The following is a 19,164-nucleotide window of genomic DNA, read 5'->3' on the forward strand; positions in this document are numbered from 1 at the left end:
GATTGTTTGGGATTGACCTGTGGACAGAATCACTATAGGCTGAAAGCAAAGTTCGACACAAGCCTGGGTAGAGGTGACAATGAGGTATCCACGGGCCTTAATCAGGGGCCAGTGCCACTTTGACAGGAGGGGAATCTATAGCTTAAATGAGTCTTGGGTGGTGTAAATAGGGGAGGCTTGAAGATCTCAAACAAGGCAAAGACTGCCTGCAGACAGCAAAGTATTTACCAGACAGAGCTCTTTGTGTGACTTTTTCTATAGAAATTAAGGCGTTATGAATGCTCTGTAAGACCTATTAGACAACACAATTGGCAGCAGCAGATGGATTCCGTAAGGGCTCAGCTATTCTCAGCAATGCTGTTTTACCATGTCTTTTTGTAGTCTGATGCGTGTGTTTGTACTTCTCCATCCCACAACAGACTGTGACTCATACTGCAAGGCTTCCAAGGGAAAACTGAAAATAAATATGAAAAAGTACTGCAAGAAAGATTATGGTGAGTAGGTTATTTACAACAGTTCTACTTACTAAAAATCATAATTTTCATTTTGTGTTAACTTCAGAGGACTCCCAGCAGCAGATTGTTTTTCTCCTTCTTGATGCGTCATCCATTTTGTGAATTGAGTTAACAAAAGTGAATAAAGTCGGTTATTTATCTAATGTATGTGTCAGATCCATTGGAAATATTTCTTTTAACTGCAGTAACCTCAGGACAATACGTTGGTTCTGTTGTGAGAAGGGGAGGAAAATTATTTGTCTTGAAGAAAGTTTACAAGGGTGATCTAATCATACTTCTAGGCAAGGTTGGATCATGAAAGGGGAGCAATGATTTTCCCATTCACAATTCTAAATATCAGATCCATTTAATCACAATCTAATCTCATTTCAGTCCTCATTAGTTAATGCAATTCTTATATGTTGTGATACTAATGATCTGCCCAACAGTCCAAAAAGGAACAATATTAATTGACTATCACTTATTATCTCATCACAAATGTTCCTCACTCACATCATTAAGGGCATATGACCTATCTTAACTCATCCATCTGGAAAGAAGCTAAAATAGTCCTTTTCATCAAATGGATCGTAAACAGATTTCAGGATTTTCAGCTCTGCTAGTCATCCTGTAGGTCTATTCCAGATCATTTTTGGACCACCATTTTCCTGATACAAATCCCAAGTTTATCTTTACTTAACCTGAATCTGTATCTCACAATTTTATTTAAAATATTCCTTGTCTGGTCACACCTGACACTGATCTCATTCAGACTTGCAGTGACCATCGTAGGAGCACCATTGGTACCAAGGTCAATGGTAATTTCGCAACTGCTGTCCAACTGAGATCCCTGTTTTCCAATGGTCAATACTGCTTTTCAATGGATATTCGTTAACTTCATGGCTAGTTCAGTTTGTTCTCCTCATAAACATAACCTTTTAAGTCCACGCAGTGGCCACCTTATTAGGTACCTCCTGTACGTTCATGGCCTGCTGCTGTTGCCCTTCCCCTTCAAGGTTCAATGTGTTGTGCATTCAGAGGTGTTCTTCTGCACATCACTACTGTTACATGTGATTATCTGAGTTACTGTCACCTTCCTGTCAGCTCGAACCAGACTGGCACTGACCTCTCTTACTAACACAAGATTGGCTGATTAGATATTTGCAATACAAGCTGATGGTACAGGTGTACCTAATAATGTAGCCACTGAGTGTGTATTGGTGTATGTATATGTTTAATATACAGCAAGTGAATAGGTCACCAATTATGCTTGCATCTACACATTCAACTCATCCTGAAGTCAATATCACTAGATATGGAAGAGCTGAGTACAACCAGCAACTGATGTTTTCGCATGTTTCAGCATTAGTGTAAAAGGTGTATGTCTTCATGATACCTCTTAAATGTTTAGTCAGTATCACAATCAGCTCAGCGAATATTCCTATTGAATTAGCTAGATCCGCAAAAGCAGGTTCAAAGGAGATGTCTTTTACTCAGAGAGTCATGGATGCCTGGAATGCACTGCCTGGTATGGTGGTAGAGGCAAATACATTAGAGGCTTTTCGGAGACGTTTAAATAGACACGTGGATGTACGGAAGATGGAGTGATAAGGACATTGCTTAGGTGGGAAGGATTAGTGTTTGGGTGTTTTTGATTTGCTTTTTATCTGGCTCAGTACAATATTGTGGGCTGAAGGGCCTAGTCATGTGCTGTATTGTTCTATGTACTCCATTCACACTTACAAACACAGTCAGCTGGTTCTCTATTCTTTCACTCATGTTCATTGATATGAACTTTTTGCCTGATGAACTAATATAATTTATTTACTAATGTAGACTGAGCATAAGCTAAAATTAAGGTGCAGCAAGTGTCTCTAATGTTGTATACACACATTTCTAACCAAATTAGGTATTGTACAGAGGGAAGCTAAATACGTACTTATGTTAAGAATATATCACTGAGTGGTGGGAAACAGTTACCAAGGTATTAGGAATGTTCTGAATTGTTTCACATCTCTTTAGGCTCCTCTCAGTTAAACTGTTAAGTGGTTTGTCCCCCTGCATGGAAAAACCGATAGCCCTCTCCATACCATCCCAATTCTGCATGCCTTCTTTCACTAGAGTACAGCAGCCAAAGAAATTGCAATTGGATTCGGTCACACTAATGGCCTGAACAGTATGACCTGAAGCAAGAATTCAGGGATACAAAGGGTAGAAGTAGTTCCAGGAAGATGCCAAGAAATGTGCAAAAGTTCTAGGAATGATGTTCACTCCCCACTTATATACATGTAACGGTTAAAGAAGGAAAGTTTTCTGAAATCAGTCGTCAAAAATTCTTGGAAGAAAAATAATTTGTATCTTCTTTATCACGTCGCTCATTTCTTGCATTTTTTGACATCATGCATTTAATCTTTGTCTTTAACACTTCGGGATCATTTAGAGTGTTAGTGTTGTGCTAACAGATAAGCAGCCAAAAGAACAAAATTATCCACTCTTATCAGTCACAGATGCCATGCATGACAAATAAAATTTATACCCTTAGTTCCAGCATGAAATTTAATAAGCAGATGCAGGATTATTGATGGATAGACAAGGATGGTTACTAGGAAATTAGAACTGATTTTCAAAATTATTATTATGATTGTGTCAACAGGCAACTAATGAGTCAGTTTCTCTTCCTGAAAGCTGAGACAAGAATGACTGTGCTATAAAATAAACTTTATTAAACAGGATGTGAGCTTATGAAATTTCAATTTCCGATACTATTTAGTGCTTTAAAACTTTGGGTATCTGCCTAAGCACTCATAACAACTGGGATATGTTGAAAAAAATTTGAAAGATCTAACAAATGCCACATGCACTTTTAAACTGTTTCATACTCTGGGTGTCTTCCCCTTTCCTTGCAAGTGGACACCTTCCCCTTCCTTTCCAATCCTGAAGAAGTGTTTCTGCCCAAGACATCGACTGTTTATTCACTTCCACAGATGCCGCTTGACCTGCAGAGTTCCTTCAGCATTTTGTATATGTTGCTTTAGGGTTTCATATGGCATGTAGCTCCTTGTGGAGCCAAAGTCAATGGATTACGGACCACCTTCATCTATAGATACCTTATTGTGTTTAGAATTCAGCTAAACCTCAGTTTTAGTGATATACAGTAACTTAATCTCTATAAATACAGAATAAAATGCTGCATGAATGCTAAGAGCTTTTAAACTGTCATTTTAAGAACAATTATCGAGTACAGCTGAAGAAAAAGATTTATAAATGTCTCCTCGAGTCATTACATTTGTTCTTTTGGGAACTGTAGATGGCTCAATTGCTTTATGCCCAATCTGTTGCATCAATTGATCTCAGTTTCGGCTGGTGAACACTTGACCTAGCTTTCTAACCACCAAGGAACAATAAATCATATGGTGTTGCTCCTACAAATTTACCACCTAGAAATGACAGCTGGAGGTGAATGCCTGAAGGTTGACTGAGTTACGGCTGTAGAGCTTATGTTTAGACCATTTAAATGACACATTGGCAAGGCTGGCGTAGGAGGCTATGAGTATTGACGTGATGGGCTTAAAGAAAATCAGAGAGAGAGCATTGACAAGGCCAATGGTATCAAGAAAATGAACTCTTGGCAGACTTCCTCTCTCCACTTCCAAAGATGCCTTCCTGTTTAACCTCCTTTGGTGGGTGTAGGCAGCTTTCTCTGCTACAAAGGGCAGGAACTGCAAATTTCAATCTGTCCCTCCTCTGATGCTGTTCCAGGCAGAGTTTGCAGAGTAAACCATTGCAAGACACACGGTCGGTTTTCTTATCAAGAAGTGATGAGGCCAATGAAGCACACTGACGGAAACTCCGACTAGAGTTAGCAGAAGAATCAGAATCAGAATCAGACTTTAATCGCCAAGTACCTATGCACATACAAGGAATTTACTTCCGGCAGATGTTGTCTCTCTGCTCATAACAATAAGAAGGATCTTAGACTAGGATTAAAGCTGGCTTTGCCAATGTGATTCAGCTGTTTGTAAGGTGGTAATGCTTCCATACTGTCTGATCTGATGGCAACAAATGATGCCAGAGCCGCTCTTTATTTTGATGGTGATTTATTTATTTAGTGATGCACCATGGAGTAGACCCCACAACCCCAATTAAGCCTAACTTAATTACAATGACCAATTAACCCACTTAGTACATCTTTGGAGTGTGGGAGAAAACTGGAACACCCAAGGAAAACCCATGCATTCCTCGGGTGGGCGTACAGAGACTCCTTACAGAACAGTGCTGGAATTGAACTCCAAACTCCAGAACAGCCCGAGCTGCAATAGTGTCGTGCCAACCACTACACTGTTGTGACACCCAAATGCAAGTGTAGATTTAAATGTGCATAGAAGAACAAAGGATCAAGCTATCATAACTGCTGTCAGGATATCACCCACAGACCATGACCTCATTTCAGCAAGGTATTGAGGAATGAATCTCTTTTATTTTAGGAAAAGTCACTCAGTTTGCACTCAGCGCCAGCAAAACATTGTACTTACTGTGAATGGCACTCTCCAAAGTGATCCTGGGAAAGCTATTTTCTCTGTCATGATGTTAGTCTCTAGCGAAAGAGGACGAAACACAGTTCACATTACTGATATCCAAATACAGCACAGGGCAGATAACAATGAGCTGCTGCAAAATCTCCACTTTTGGTCCAGAACAAGCAGAATACAAAATAATCCATTGTAATTCCTTGTTCTGATCTTTAATTGTGGTCACAGCGGATTTCAGTTTAGGTAACTTAACTGAGAAAAGGACATCTTATAGATTATTTCTCAATGCACCTCATGTAAGAGACAGCACCTCTTTTTGCTCCTCAGTCGCCTTCTTCTCTGGACCAGTATCTATGTTTCAACTGAAGGGTGAACCTTTACACCAAACTCAACTTCCCACCAAATTTCCATATTCCTTCATACTTTGGTGTCCGAAAAACTATTGATTACAGCCTTGAACATTATCGTAAGAGTGTGCTCACTGGGGTAAGGAATTCCAAAGATTTACAACCATCTACATAAATTTCTCCTCATCTCAATCCTAATGCTAGGCCTCCTGTTTGTACATTCTCCAAGCAGAGAAAACAGCATCTACCCTGTTAGTCGCTCCTAGAACCCTGTCTATTACTGTGCAGTCAGTCACCCAAAGTATCCACCTTGTTCCAGACATGTCATTCCAGGCAAGTGCTCTCGCTCCTGCTTTGAAACTTCTGTACTTTGCTTTGGCACATCTCTTTGCCTGGGGTTTCTGTACATCTAGCAAAATCTGTTTTGTGTTTGAGGGTCTAAGCAGGACAAGCTGGAAGCAAAGCTGTCTTTTCATCAGTGAAATGCTGGAGCCATTTTGCTGGTGGCATGAGATGTGTTATGGTATGTCAGCAAGGAAGTGCTAAGGCACCGGTAGAGGGATCTGCTTCCCACTTAAGTATTGGGTGCTTGTTTCATTGTTCATTCAACAAAGTGGCTGACTTGATGTGCTGAATACTGTTTGCTTCCATAAATGCCTTGAACTGTTTGCCATTGTCACTGACAAGCTGCTGAGGAAACCAGAAATGGCTGAGGACGGAATGTGGGTCCTCAAAGCACTTACTGATGTAATGCTCTTCGTGATGGCAGCCCCGGGCCATTGCTGTCTGCATATCCACTACGACCAAGAACATAGCCTTCTACAGGTCCTGCACAGTCTATGCGAATCCTCTGCCATGGTTCTTCGGGCCATTTCCGTGGATGCAAAGACAGTGAGTATAAGAATAGAGTGAGATGGAGGATAAATGTGTAGCTGAGGGATTGGAGCAGGGGGCAGGGATTCAGATTTCTGGATCATTGGGACCTCATTGGGCAGGTGTGACCTGTAGAAAAAGGACGGGTTGCACTTGAATCCCAGGGGGACCGATATCCTGGCAGGGACGTTTGCTAAGGCGACTGGGGAGAGTTTAAACTAGAATTGTTAGGGAGTGGGAACCGAACTGAAGAGACGGAGGAAGGGGCGGTTGGCTCACAAATAGAGGAAGCTTGTAGGTAGTGTGAGAGGGAGGATAGGCAGTGATGGAGAAGGGATGCGCTCAGACTGATGGTTTGAGATGTGACTATTTTAATGCAAGGAGTATTATGAACAAGGTGGATAAGCTTAGAGTGTGGGTCAGTACTTGGAACTATTCCACAGAAGGCAAACAGCAGACTGAAAAGTATGAACATGTAGACATTAAGAAAGAGGATGTGCTGGAGCATTTGGAAAGCATCTAGTTGGATAAGTCACTGGGACTGAACGAGATATACTCCAGGCTACTGTGGGAAGCTAGGTAGGAGACTGCTGAGCCTCTGGTAGTGATTTTTGCATCATCAATAGGGACGGGATTGCTGGAGAATTGGAAGGTTCCAGATGTTGTTCCCTTATTCAAGTAAAGGAGTAGAGATAGCCCAGGAAATCACAGACCAGTGAGTCTTACTTCAGTGGTTGGTAAGTTTATGAAAAGGCAGGATTTATGAACATTTGGAGAGGCATATGATTAAAAATAGTCAGCACGGCTTTGTCGAAGGCAGATCATGCCTTACAAGTCTGATTGAGTTTTTTGAGGATGTGAGTAAACACTTTGATGAAGGTAGAGCTGTAGATGTAGTGTATATGGATTTCAGCAAGGCATTTGATAAGGTACCCCATGCAAGGCTTATTGAGAAAGTAAGGAGGCATGAGATCCAAGGGAACATTGCTTTCTGGATCCAGAACTGTCTTGCACACAAAAGGCAAAGAGTGGTTGTAGAAGGGACATATTCTGCATGGAGGTTGGTGACCAGTGGTGTGTTTCAGGATCCGTTCTGGGACCCCTTCTCTTCATGATTTTTATAAATGACCTGGATGAGGAAGTGGAGGGATGGGTTAGTAAATTTGCTGATGACACAAAAGTTGGAGGTGTTGTGGATAGTGTGGAGGGCTGTCAGAGGTTACAGCAGGACATCGATAGGATGCAAAACTGGGTTGAGAAGTGGCAGATGGAGTTCAACCCAGATAAGTGTGAGGTGGTTCATTTTGGTAGGTCAAATATGACGGCAGAATATAGTATGAATGGTAAGACTCTTGGCAGTGTGGAGGATTAGAGGGATCTTGGGGTCCAAGTCCATAGGACACTCAAAGCTGCTGTGCAGGTTGACTGTGTGGTTAAGAAGGCATACGGTGTATTGGCCTTCATCAACCATGGGATTGAGTTCAAGAGCCAAGAGGTAATGTTACAGCTATATAGGACCCTGGTCAGACCCCATTTGGAGTGCTATGCTCAGTTCTGATCACCTCACTATGGGAAGGATGTGGAAACTATAGAAAGGGTGCAGAGGAGAGTTACAAGGATGTTGCCTGGATTGTGGAGCGTGCCTTATGAGAATAGGTTGAGTGTATTTGGCCTTTTCTGCTTGGAGTGATGCAGAATGAGAGGTGACCTGATAGAGGTGTATAAGATGATGAGAGGCATTGATCATGTGGATAATCAGAGGCTTTTTCCCAGGACTGAAATGGCTAACACAATAGGGCACAGGTTTAAGGTGCTGGGGAGTAGGTACAGAGGAGATGTCACAGGTAAGTCTTTTACGCAGAGAGTGGTAAGTGCATGGAATGGGCTGCTGGTGACGGTGGTGGAGGTGAATACAAAAGGATCTTTTAAGAGACTCCTGGACAGGTACATGGAGCTTACAAAAATAGAGGGCTATGGGTAACCCAAAGTAATTTCTAAAGTAAGTACATGTTCGGCACAGCATTGTGGGCCGAAGGGCCTGTATTGTGCTGTAGAGATTCTGTGATAACATTTCTCATTCACTGACAATGTGGGCAAGCTTTGGCCTTGTCTTTAATGGCCACTGGAAGTGGCTGCGTGCAATTTCTTTCATGTGCACTATGCCACAGTGTTATGCATGTAGCTCGTCAAGAATTTGCTTTCTTAAATGTGGAGGAATGACAACACAGTAGCCCCATAGTAAACATCCTGCTTGGACTGTGAGCTCCTTCTATTGAGTCAGGTAGGGTTACAACACACGGTTGGCTCTTCTTTCTCTGTCCACACTTTAGATAGAACAGGGGCAGTATGCCTGTGCTTCCAGACTTGCGCCGCAGTTTTCGGAGCTGTCGGTAGTTCTTTGAAGTAAAAGATTTCTTTCATGGATGGCTCTGTTGCTATACCAACTAAGGGAAGTCTGAATAGTCCGTCAGCATTTGAATTGTGCTCGGACCTCCTGTGCTATATATCGTACTGATGTGCAGATAATAACAGAGTCCAACGTTGCATTCGACCAGCATGTGGACCAGAAATTGATGTCAAGTGGTAAGAATTTGTCAGTTGTTAACCAGAGAGGAATTGATGGAATTTCTTCATTCCAAAGAAAATTGTGTGCGTTTCCCACTCAATCTGGGCATGTTACCTTTCTGCCTTGATGTGAAAGCGATTGGATGTGCTTCACCTGATGGCATGATGTGTGAGATAACTGCCCTAACACCATAGGGCTTTGTGTCACAGCCTGACTGAATGGGCAATGACGGGTTGAAGTGTGTGAGTGCTTCAGATTGTGACAAAGCTGTTTTGGCCTTTTTAAAAGCCTCTTCACAGCCATCTGTCCATTGACGGTGTGTTGATTTATTTTAAAGCTCATGAAGTGGTTCAGTATGCCAGCTAGGTTAAGAACAAACTTTGCATGGTATATTAGTAGTCCTCTGAAAGATCTTAATTGACTTGCATTCTGTGGTAAAAGAGCCTTCATGAATGCCTTCACCTTTGATGGTGCCCTGTGAAGCTGTGAGTTTTCGATCACATGGCCCAAGTATTCAGTCGAATGCACACCTAGCCCATATTCCTTGAGTCTTTGCAGTGTAGCAGCCATGCTCATGCTCAGTTTTCATGAGTAGCTTATCCAAATACCCCTGTTAACCCCCTCAGGATCTGGTCCATTGCTCGCTGAAACAGGGCAGGTGATACCAAATGGAAGCCTTCAGTACCTGACCATTCCTTTGTGAGTCACTATGGTCAACAGTTCCTCTGCCTCTGGCTCCACGTTTATCTGCAAGACTTGTGCAATTGGGTGACCCCATCCAACCACAGGGTCACCCAGTTGCGCAAGTCAACCTTGCTAAACATCAGTCCTCCAACCAAACCTGCAACAAGGTCATCAACGAGTGGAAGAGGGTATTGTTCAGCCATTAGAATCGGGTTAGTAGTTACCTTGAAGCCTTAAAGACCGACCACTTTTTAGGATAGGAACCACTGGAGTTGTCCATTTACTTACATTGATTCCAATACTCTGGACCAGTCTTTCCATTTCAGCCTCTACCCTTGGTGAGAGAGTGTATGGAACAGGTCTTGCTTTTAGACATATGGGTGTTGTGTCGGGCTTAACAGTGATTCCTCTTATAGTGTCCAGTTCTCCATTGAATACTTCTGTGTGTTTCTTCGATACCTCATGTAGACCAGTGCTCCCTTCAACCAAGTGCACTTCTTGCCAGTCGAGTTTGAGCAGCTCAAACCTCGAGCAGCCCAGAAATGTTGAATAACTACTAACAAGGTACAGTGGAAGTTTCTTTCTCCGTTCGTTAATCTCCCCTCACTGGAACCATCTCACCAATGTAAGTCAACCTTGCCCCTTCTGAGGTGAGATGCTGCAAATTTGCCTTGTAAACCGTCTCTGACACCAATGATATTGCAGCACCCATGTCCATCTTCATCTTCACTGTGATCCCATCCAATCATGGGGTCACCCAATCGCCGTCTTTGTGTCCTGAAACAGATAATACACGCAGAGCTTCTTCCACCACAGAGTGAGAGTCACTCAGTCCATCTTCAGTATCTTATTCACATCTTTTGTTTTGCTTTTCTAGAAGGTATTTTTCTTTATTACAGTGTTTTTGGTTGACAGTATCCTTTTACTTTTACAGGCATGTTCAGTATATCCCTTTCTGCCACAGCTTCGGCAATCTAAATCCTTATACCAACGTTCTTTTGCTGAATGCCTAGTTTTGCCACAATGGTAACTTTGATTGCCAATAGGTGTCTTACTCTTAAAATCAGTAGAAACTTTACGAACTTGGGAAGATATGCATAACGGCTGTGCTCCCATCTCTATAGATGTACTAATTTCAATTGCCTTCTGTAATGTTAGTCTGTCTTCTGAAAGCAAAAGTTTCTGCATTGCCTCACTATATAGACCATAATGTGTCACTCAGCAACTGCCCGAAATCACAGTGTTCAGATAATCAGACAGTTGCTTCAGCACCTCCACAAACTGTGAAATAGGCTCATTTTCTTCTTGATTCCCTTTATGAAATCTAAACCCCTCAGGAATAATTAAAGTTTCAGGTGAAGAGCAGACCTTTTAGACTTTAGCTATTTCATCATGAGGCTTATCACCAGACTTAACAAGTTACACTAGACTGTGTAATAAATTAAACATTATTGTACCCATCACAAATATCATCTGAAATTTAAGTTGCAAATGCAAAATATTCTAATCCTTCAGTATATGAACCCCATTGCTCTGTCGTTCCATCATATAGTCCCATACTTCCAAGCATTCAAACACCATCATGTTCCAGGAAAGTTAACTAGACTTACCCAGCTCCCTCTCCTCATCCTCTCTTACTTGTTTTATTTAACCGTCCCATTCTCTCCCTTCGGATTCTTCACTCACCATACTTCCTGCGGCTGTTTTCATGTGATGTGTGGCATCTTCTGTTTGATCTCCTACATTGCAAAGTACACACCGCCAACATTGCACACGGACTTTTCTTGCCGGGAACAACAATAAATATCGCATGAGGATGTGTCACCTCATCACTAATTGTAATGTTTGTGGTACTGAGACGCCTGGCAGATGTAAATAACACACACAAGTGATAGAGAGGTAAGGAACAAATATGCTGCTAAGTGAGAAAGGATCTAGTGCTTTCCGGATGTGTATGATAAATAAATATTGATTTTAACCAACATTTCAATGACAAACTCTGCCACCTTCAACAGGGATGATGCCTAGGCGTGACTAGACTGGTGGTATTTATAACCCCGTCGTCTGTCCCTCCTGATTGGTGAGTTCTCATCCAATCAGGTGAAGGAAGCTTTCAAATAAAATTAGAGAAAAAGAATTTTAACAAAGATGAAGGTCTCGCTCTAAGTAAGAACTAGAATTCGATTGCAAACAAGGTGGGAGAGCAGAAACCTGACTGGATGGAGACTAACCAATCAGGAGGGTCAGATGATGGGGGTATAAATACCACCAGACTAGACATGCTTATGCATCAACCCTGATGATAATGGCAGAATTTGTTGTCGAAGCGTCCGTTAAAATTGATACCCGTACCCGGCTGGAAGCCCGAGAAGAGTTCATTCATACAACTGTTTATTTTGGTTCTAAGTCATCTACCCAGAATGCCGTCCCACCTTACATTCAGTATGTAACACTCGGGGAAGCCTGACAGCAACTCGTAAGGGTCAAACTGTACATGAATACATAACACTTTGAAGGCCTTCAGGAGCTGCCATACCACCTAAGCTGGCTCTCTTTGCAACTTGGCACAACCAGAGAAGACACCAAACACTTGTGGAATTAAAGCAACAGCCAGAGGAAACCATGCAAGCATGGGATGACCCTTCTAAAACAAATGGTGGTGACAGTTTATGGAGATTCGGCTGAGTGAATTTAAAAGATTTCACACCTGATGCCAGGAGCCAAGCTGGAAACGTTGAAATCTAATTGGCAATCCACACTGATTTACTTAATCGACTTCCCTCAACCTTACAACGGGCAGAGACCAAAGCGTTCACCAAGTTGGTGTCCGGTGTGACTCGTTGCACGAAAGTGTCTGTATTCTGCAGATGGTGTTTTGATGTCTGAAGGCACTCGTGGCTCCCAGAAAGTCTGAATCTTATGCCAATGAACATAGCGAGTTTAGATTTAAAAACCAGTAGGCTGCAGCTCGAATAAGTTGGTCAGCTTATTTTCTGCCTGTCAGCGTTCTAAGTTTACTTTGAATGTCAATGTATATTTAAACGTTAAAGCACATTTCCTAACTTTTGTGCATCTTATGTATAATTTCCACTTTCCACTTTGTCTCAGTGGCCCCATTAACTCCATGGGGTATTTCCTGAGTGTGGTTATCACTTATATGAAAAAAAATGCCTGTAAGGTTGGAAGCTCTAGTTGGAGCACTTTAGAGGGTAGTTAAAGGAGCGAGCTGCACTGTAGTTCAGTTTGTTCTGATGTGCAGCAGAAGATAAGTCTGTTTATGAAGAAACTGTTTTGAATTTTGCTACAATTAGTGAACAGACGAATTCTTTCCCCAAAAGGTTTCCTTTGAAAGATTGCTTGATTCTTTAATAGTCCATGGAGCCTTTCGTTTGTTTATTTACCACAGTTGCAGATTGTTATGCATCATATGATATTTTCAAAGTGGCATTTTTGATGTAGTTCAGCGCGCGCTCACACACAAACACACACACACACACACTCTTTCTCTCTCTCTCTCTCTCTCACACACACACACACACACTCTCTTTCTCTCCTTTTCCCCCCTCTCAGCTAATTATCGCTTCATTTCATAGAGGTGATTCACTGGGAAACCAGAGTAATCCAAAATGTATTACATTTTCTCAAATACTTGAACTGTCGCCAAATTTAGAGTACTGCGGTTTTGGAACCAGCTTCTGCCCTCATGCACAAGTGAAACTGAATGGAGAATTTGATCGTAATTTATAGATTCAAATTCTGGTCCGTGCTGACTGGAATGAACATTATTAAAATTGGTCATCGTCAGAATATTTTTTTACATGGGAATGAAAGGGAATGAATTTATGGAGGATAGTAACTTAATTTTAAGTTTGTTCCCTATAATACTGTGCAGTATGCGTTTTTTGAACCATTGAAAATGTAAAACAAGTTGCTACTAGATGTAATTGTATCAACATACAATCTATTTTATCTAATTTCTAACTACAGTTAATGTCGCGGTAGTGTCAATGCTGCTGTTCCCACACCCAATTGCGCAACAGGACCGCTGGCATTGCCAGGACCAATGGTGGTCCTGTAGATGGGAGTGGGGGAGGGAGAAGGTGCGTAGGGGGAATGGGAAAGGGCAAAGGTATTCAGGAGGAATGGGGAAAGAGGGGATGTGTACTGAGACAGGATATAGGGTCAGACCGCATGGCGTGAGAGGACTAGGTGTGTGTGGAAGTGGGAGCACAGACAGGGAAGCAGTGGGAGCGAGAGCAGGGAAGGCACGTGCTGGATGTAGGCAGGCATGTGCAGGAAGCTAGGCCAGGTGTGCGGTGGGAGCGGGAGGAGAAGAAGAGGCATGCGTGCCATGGGTGCGGGAACAGCCATTGTGCAACTGTGGTGTTCCTTCGACCTGAGGCCACCCATTAGTCACCTCACGCCCACGTGCAGCCTGTTGTGGGGAATGCGACTCAGTGACGGTGCTCTGGAGCAAGGGTTGGAGACAAAGTGGGAGGACTTGGGCGAGGAGTTTTAAGAGGGGAGGAAAAGTTGTGGTGGGGGGAGGACAGAGGGCCAGAGCTGGCTGAAAGCAGCAGGGTCACGGGGAGGCTAAGCATCTGGAAGAGAGGGGTTGTGGGTAGAGGTGGGAACAAGGGGGACACAGAGAGAGGTAGTGCTCAGGATGGACAAGTTCAAAGACAGAATGGATTAAGGAAACGTTGAGATGGTGGATAGGGACTAAGGATGACGTAGCAAACAAAGTTGAGTTTTTTAGTCATATGCACAAGTACATGTGTGTGGCACATGGCCAAGTGGTTAGGGTGTTCGACTAGTGACCTGAAGGTCGTGAGTTTGAGCCCAGCTGAGGCAGCGTGTGTGTCCTTGAACAAGGCACTTAACCACACAAGGCTCCAGTCTACCCAGCTAAAAATGGGTACCGGCAATAAAATGCTGGGGGTCAACCTAGCGATAGACTGGCATCCTATCCAAAGGGTAGTCTCGTACTCTCAGTAGCTTCATGCCACAGAATCTGGCATAAGCACTGGCCTGATGAGCCACAAAGGCTTGGGACAGGACTTTGACTTTGACAAGTACATGTATGTACAGGTGCAGTGAAAAACAATTTGTGGCAGCATCACAGACACATGGCATCATATTAGCAGCATTCACAAGGAAAACATCAATCAACCTAAATTACACACGACTTTTACAAGAAAACCTAAGTAGAACAAAGAAAGCCAAAAGTGGTTATACTGTTCATAATATTGCTGAACTGTAGTGTTTAGGGTTTTGCTGGTTGCTTGTTAGTGGTGTGGAGCTTGAGATGTCAGGACTCCAACAGACAACACTGCTCTTTAATAGGTTTCTCTTACTATAGTGCAGAGTCCATTATCTGAACCATATGGGAGCAATGGCTATAGGAGAATGAGTTCTGAATGTCATTCCATTATCATAGCCACGGACCTCTGTCCTGTTGACTTTGTCTTCTGTACCCCTTGTGAGAAGCAATGGGCTAGAGATGGCGAAACACAAAGATAAACAATGGATGCACCTTCTGGAAGAGCAAAATAGGAGAGGAACATTGTGAGGTGAGGCTTGTTTTCAATAATTAGTAAGTCTGGCACTCAGCAACTCTTCTTGTGGGATAAATGAACAATTCATGATCTCATGTCTGACTCTATCACACAGCTAGAATGCTAGTCTTTAGTGCATATACCCCAAGCGTGTGTGGCCAAGGTGATTGTGTAAAAGAAAGCCTGGGTTTGATTACTAGATGGAGACGAACTGATTCTGTTAGGAAACTTCAGTGCTAGGGTTGGAAAAAGTGCAAAGGTGGAATAGGGAAAGATGCATCACCCTCCTGAAAAAATGCTTCAGTCTCGTCATAACCATCACCTTGTTTTAAATATAGTCAAGTGCAAAATTTATGGCATCATGTCTAATTCAAGCACAACCTTCATTTAAGTCAATGAAATATTTGCATCAGGTGCACCATGAATGTTGTAGTGACTACTGCCACATATCTCCAAAAACAAAAGCTTTGGAAGCAGATGGGATCTCTGCTTAAGTTCTTATAGCCTCATCTTTGGAAGAGGACATACCACAGTATTTTAGAGTTGCTCTAATAGTGAGCACTTTGAGAGAAGATAAATCCAGTTGTCATGACTACAGAAGGGTTTCCTTGTTGTCTGCTCCTGCAAAATGACCTCTATTAACTCCCACTGAGCAAGGGCCACTGTTTTCCGAATCACCATGTGGATTCTACCGATGTGGAGGCATAGTGCGAATGAACTTCACCTTCAAGAGAAGTACATAAAACAGCATCAACCACATATGAAGTTCCTCCACCAGCTTCCAGTCATGATGGTGCAGAGCTGCAGTCTCCGTGAGGTTAGACTTAGTTGATTTTTTTTTCAGGTTGGTAGTTATGGTTTTTGGGGACAGAGAGGAGAGTTAGGGGTTACTTTAGGGTTTGGAAACAGGGATGTGGGGGAATTAAAGGTCAGGTTAGGAACGGGCACATGGTGGAATTAAAGGTCAGGCTGGAGTCTAGGCCTCCATCCCATGCTGAAAGGGCAGCATCATGGATGTGGGATGAAGGACATCCGTGGTTGGATGTTGGGCAGGCCGACCCCAGGTCAATGAGTCATCATCAGTTCTGGGATATGTGTTCTGCGTGGTCAGGAGGCATGAGGGTCGGTGGCCCCCTCCCCCCCAACAGGTATCCGAGTCTGCAGGACCAGAGTTTAAGGCCTAGTGTTCAGGGTCCCAGTCATCAGAGAGTCCAGAGGTCAGGGTCCTTATCCAGGGACCTCATTCATCATCTTCAAGGAGTCAACACCGAAGATTGAAGCCTGAAGTCAGGAGTCTGGAAGTTGAGACCCGATGCCCAGAGCCCTGAGCCTGGGGAAGTTGAAGGTCGAAGGCCTGCAAGTCCACTTCAGGCTGGAGGCCGGAGACGCTTGTCCTTGGGTTGGAGGACTGTTCGAGTGTGTGCGTGGCTGGGTGGGTCGAGGCTTGTTTTGTTGTCGTTGCTTGTATTGTTTGTGAACATGGTGAGCATGCGATGTGGGTACTGGAACGTGTGGCGATGGTTGTGGGCTGCCTCCAGCACATTCTTAGTCCGTGTTGGTTGTTAATGTAAACAACACGTTTCACTATATGTTTTGATGTATGTGATAAATAAATGAACCTAATTCTGAATCTTCAAATGGTTTTTTTTAAACTCACGATAGGTTGATTTTGTTAAAACTTGCCTTCTCATCACATCTGCTTAGTGATTGTATGCAAGCTGAAAGCATAACCAATGGTCCACAAGTATAGATTAGTGTTGAGCATGGCTGCATCATTACCACAGGAACTTTCTCAGTCTATTTTGCTATAATGCCTCTGAAAACCTTCTAGATTGGAAACGGCTCCAAGTGTCCACTCCACTCCAAAACCAGCTTCAGCCATCAAACTCAGTAACAGCCCATGTCTGCCTAAATGCACATATGGAAGCCAGACTCCAAGTTTCTATCAACTAGTTCACCGAAGCATACTAGAGAATGTGCTTTTTAATTAACATCTACAAACAAAAGTCCTCAGTTCACTTGCCTCTGCTGTGCATTGCCATTCCTTAGCAATAAAGGCCCAGAATATAACCCTGGAAAACAGAGGTTAAATCTCACTTTATCGGGAGCCAGTTTTTAATGAAGCTGGACGTTGATGATGAGACTCACCATCATTTTTGAATTCTTTTTCTATTCTGTTTCTTTGTATTTACTGTGAGTGTCTGCACGAAAAGGAGTATCAAGGTAGTAAATGGTGACAAAAATGTACAGCAATAAAAACCTTACTTTGAACTTTGAAATCCAGCACAAGTTCATGGCTAACTGGACAGCAGTACTCTCTGTATGTTGCAGAGAAACAAAGCTGGGACTTGAGGACCTAATTTATCAGGAAAGATTAAATAGGTCAGGACTTTATTCCCTGGAGCATAGGAGAATGAAGGGAGATCTTATACAGGTGTACAAAATTATGAGGGTTATAAATAGGGTGAATGCACGCATGTCTTTTCCCCTCAGGTTGAGTGGGACTAAAACTGGAGGTCATAGGTTTAGGGTGAAAGGTGAAATATTTAAGGGGAATCTGGGGAGAAACATCCTCACTTAGAGGGTAGTGGAAGTGTGGAATGAGCATTAATGGTAGATATGGGTTCAATTGTAACAGTTAAGAGAAGTTTGGATGGGTACATGGATGGCTGGGGTTTAGAGGAATATGGTCAGGTACAGTGGATGGGACTGAGCAGAAGATCAGGTTAGAATGGGCTAGATGGACCAAATGGCCTTTTTCTCTGCTGTAGCACTCTATGATTAAAAAACATAGTAATAATGGTGTAAAATCGTCCAACTGGCAGGATAAGCAAACCAACATCAGCATCCCCTTTCAACATACACAGCCCTGAGGCCCCAATTACACCCAACATACTCAATGGGTAAGTTACGTTATTGAAATGTCTAGCACTGAACTCTAAAATAAGCATTTTTGAGTTTCATCAAAGCATCAGACCTAGGAAGAGATTCTAAAATATTCCAAAAGTGTCCTTGAAAAAGTATATCATCCCCACAAATCCCCCACTGAAACAGAGAAGCATTAAGAGGGATGGAATTAAAAGCATTGAGTCCATTCTCTGGGAGTGCAAAGAACTAAGTATAAATGACTGAACGACTACCACCCAAACCACTCACTCACCGGCCCCATGACGCACATCCTGCCCCACTTGTGGTAGAATCTGCGAGTGTCATTGGTCACCTCACAGCCCACAAAACTGGCATGGAAGTCCGTCATCTTGAATCCCGAGGGCCTGCTCATGAGAAAGAAGAAAAGCTGCTGATCGCAGAGGAATTCTGGTTTGGATTCAACACAAAACAACCCAAGATATTCAAAGGAGAATGACCAATCAGATTCACCATTTCTTTGCCAGTACTAATGATAGAGCAGATGGCGTTCACTAACTGATTATTAATGCATACCATTACCAGTCAGTGGGCAGAGCCTATTCAGTTATACAACCAAGAATGAAGGCCAGCATACCAAAAAAAAATACCAGAGAATACATTAAGCAATTATACCAGCCAACATTTTCCAGAAGTTTTTAAACCAACCTTGACAAGTTAAACCTTTTGCCCTGTGAATTTGCAGTAGTTATTATATCAAACATTTCAAGAATTTTTATTCAGTAGATGGTTCCAGTTATATGAGGGCACATTAACAATTGGAATTCCTTTGAGTTGAAATCATGCTTTATAATATCAGTGCACAAGTTCTCCATCCATTGGTTTAGAAATCTCCCTGGTTTTTCAGTCAAGGCATCAGTCAATTGATTATGAATGTTACAACATCTTCATTACTCTTGCAAACAAAGCTGGCTTATTCTAGAGTCTTTTAAGTTTTGGAACAGAGACTGTACTACCTGATTTCATAGCATGATCGTTGAGGAAGAAATGTAGATCTAAAATTTTGTGAAATGTTTTTGAAAGTCCTCTGCCATCACTAATTTGAATCACATGGAGGATGACAGTCAGACATTGAGTGGATGAAAGATTTGCGAGATTAGTATGCAGTGTTTTAAAGGTTAAGTGTCTGTTGTTGTAAATTCATTGTTACTTTTGGATTGACATAACTGCAGTTATGTTTCTGCATAA

At 42.5% G+C, this 19,164-nt stretch overlaps 1 protein-coding gene across 3 annotated transcripts in view; it reads left to right on the forward strand.

Moving 5' to 3' along the window:
• Window positions 1-19,164, forward strand: part of LOC140714638 (netrin-1) — a 182,056-nt gene that overhangs the window by 138,838 nt on the left and 24,054 nt on the right. For all 3 annotated transcript variants that reach the window (XM_073026018.1, XM_073026019.1, XM_073026017.1), the window contains one exon: window positions 420-494. In XM_073026018.1, the coding sequence (XP_072882119.1) occupies window positions 420-494 (75 nt within the window). The remainder of the gene's footprint in view (window positions 1-419; window positions 495-19,164) is intronic.

Source organism: Hemitrygon akajei, chromosome 22, assembly GCF_048418815.1.
Source record: "Hemitrygon akajei chromosome 22, sHemAka1.3, whole genome shotgun sequence".
Lineage (NCBI taxonomy): Eukaryota > Metazoa > Chordata > Chondrichthyes > Myliobatiformes > Dasyatidae > Hemitrygon > Hemitrygon akajei.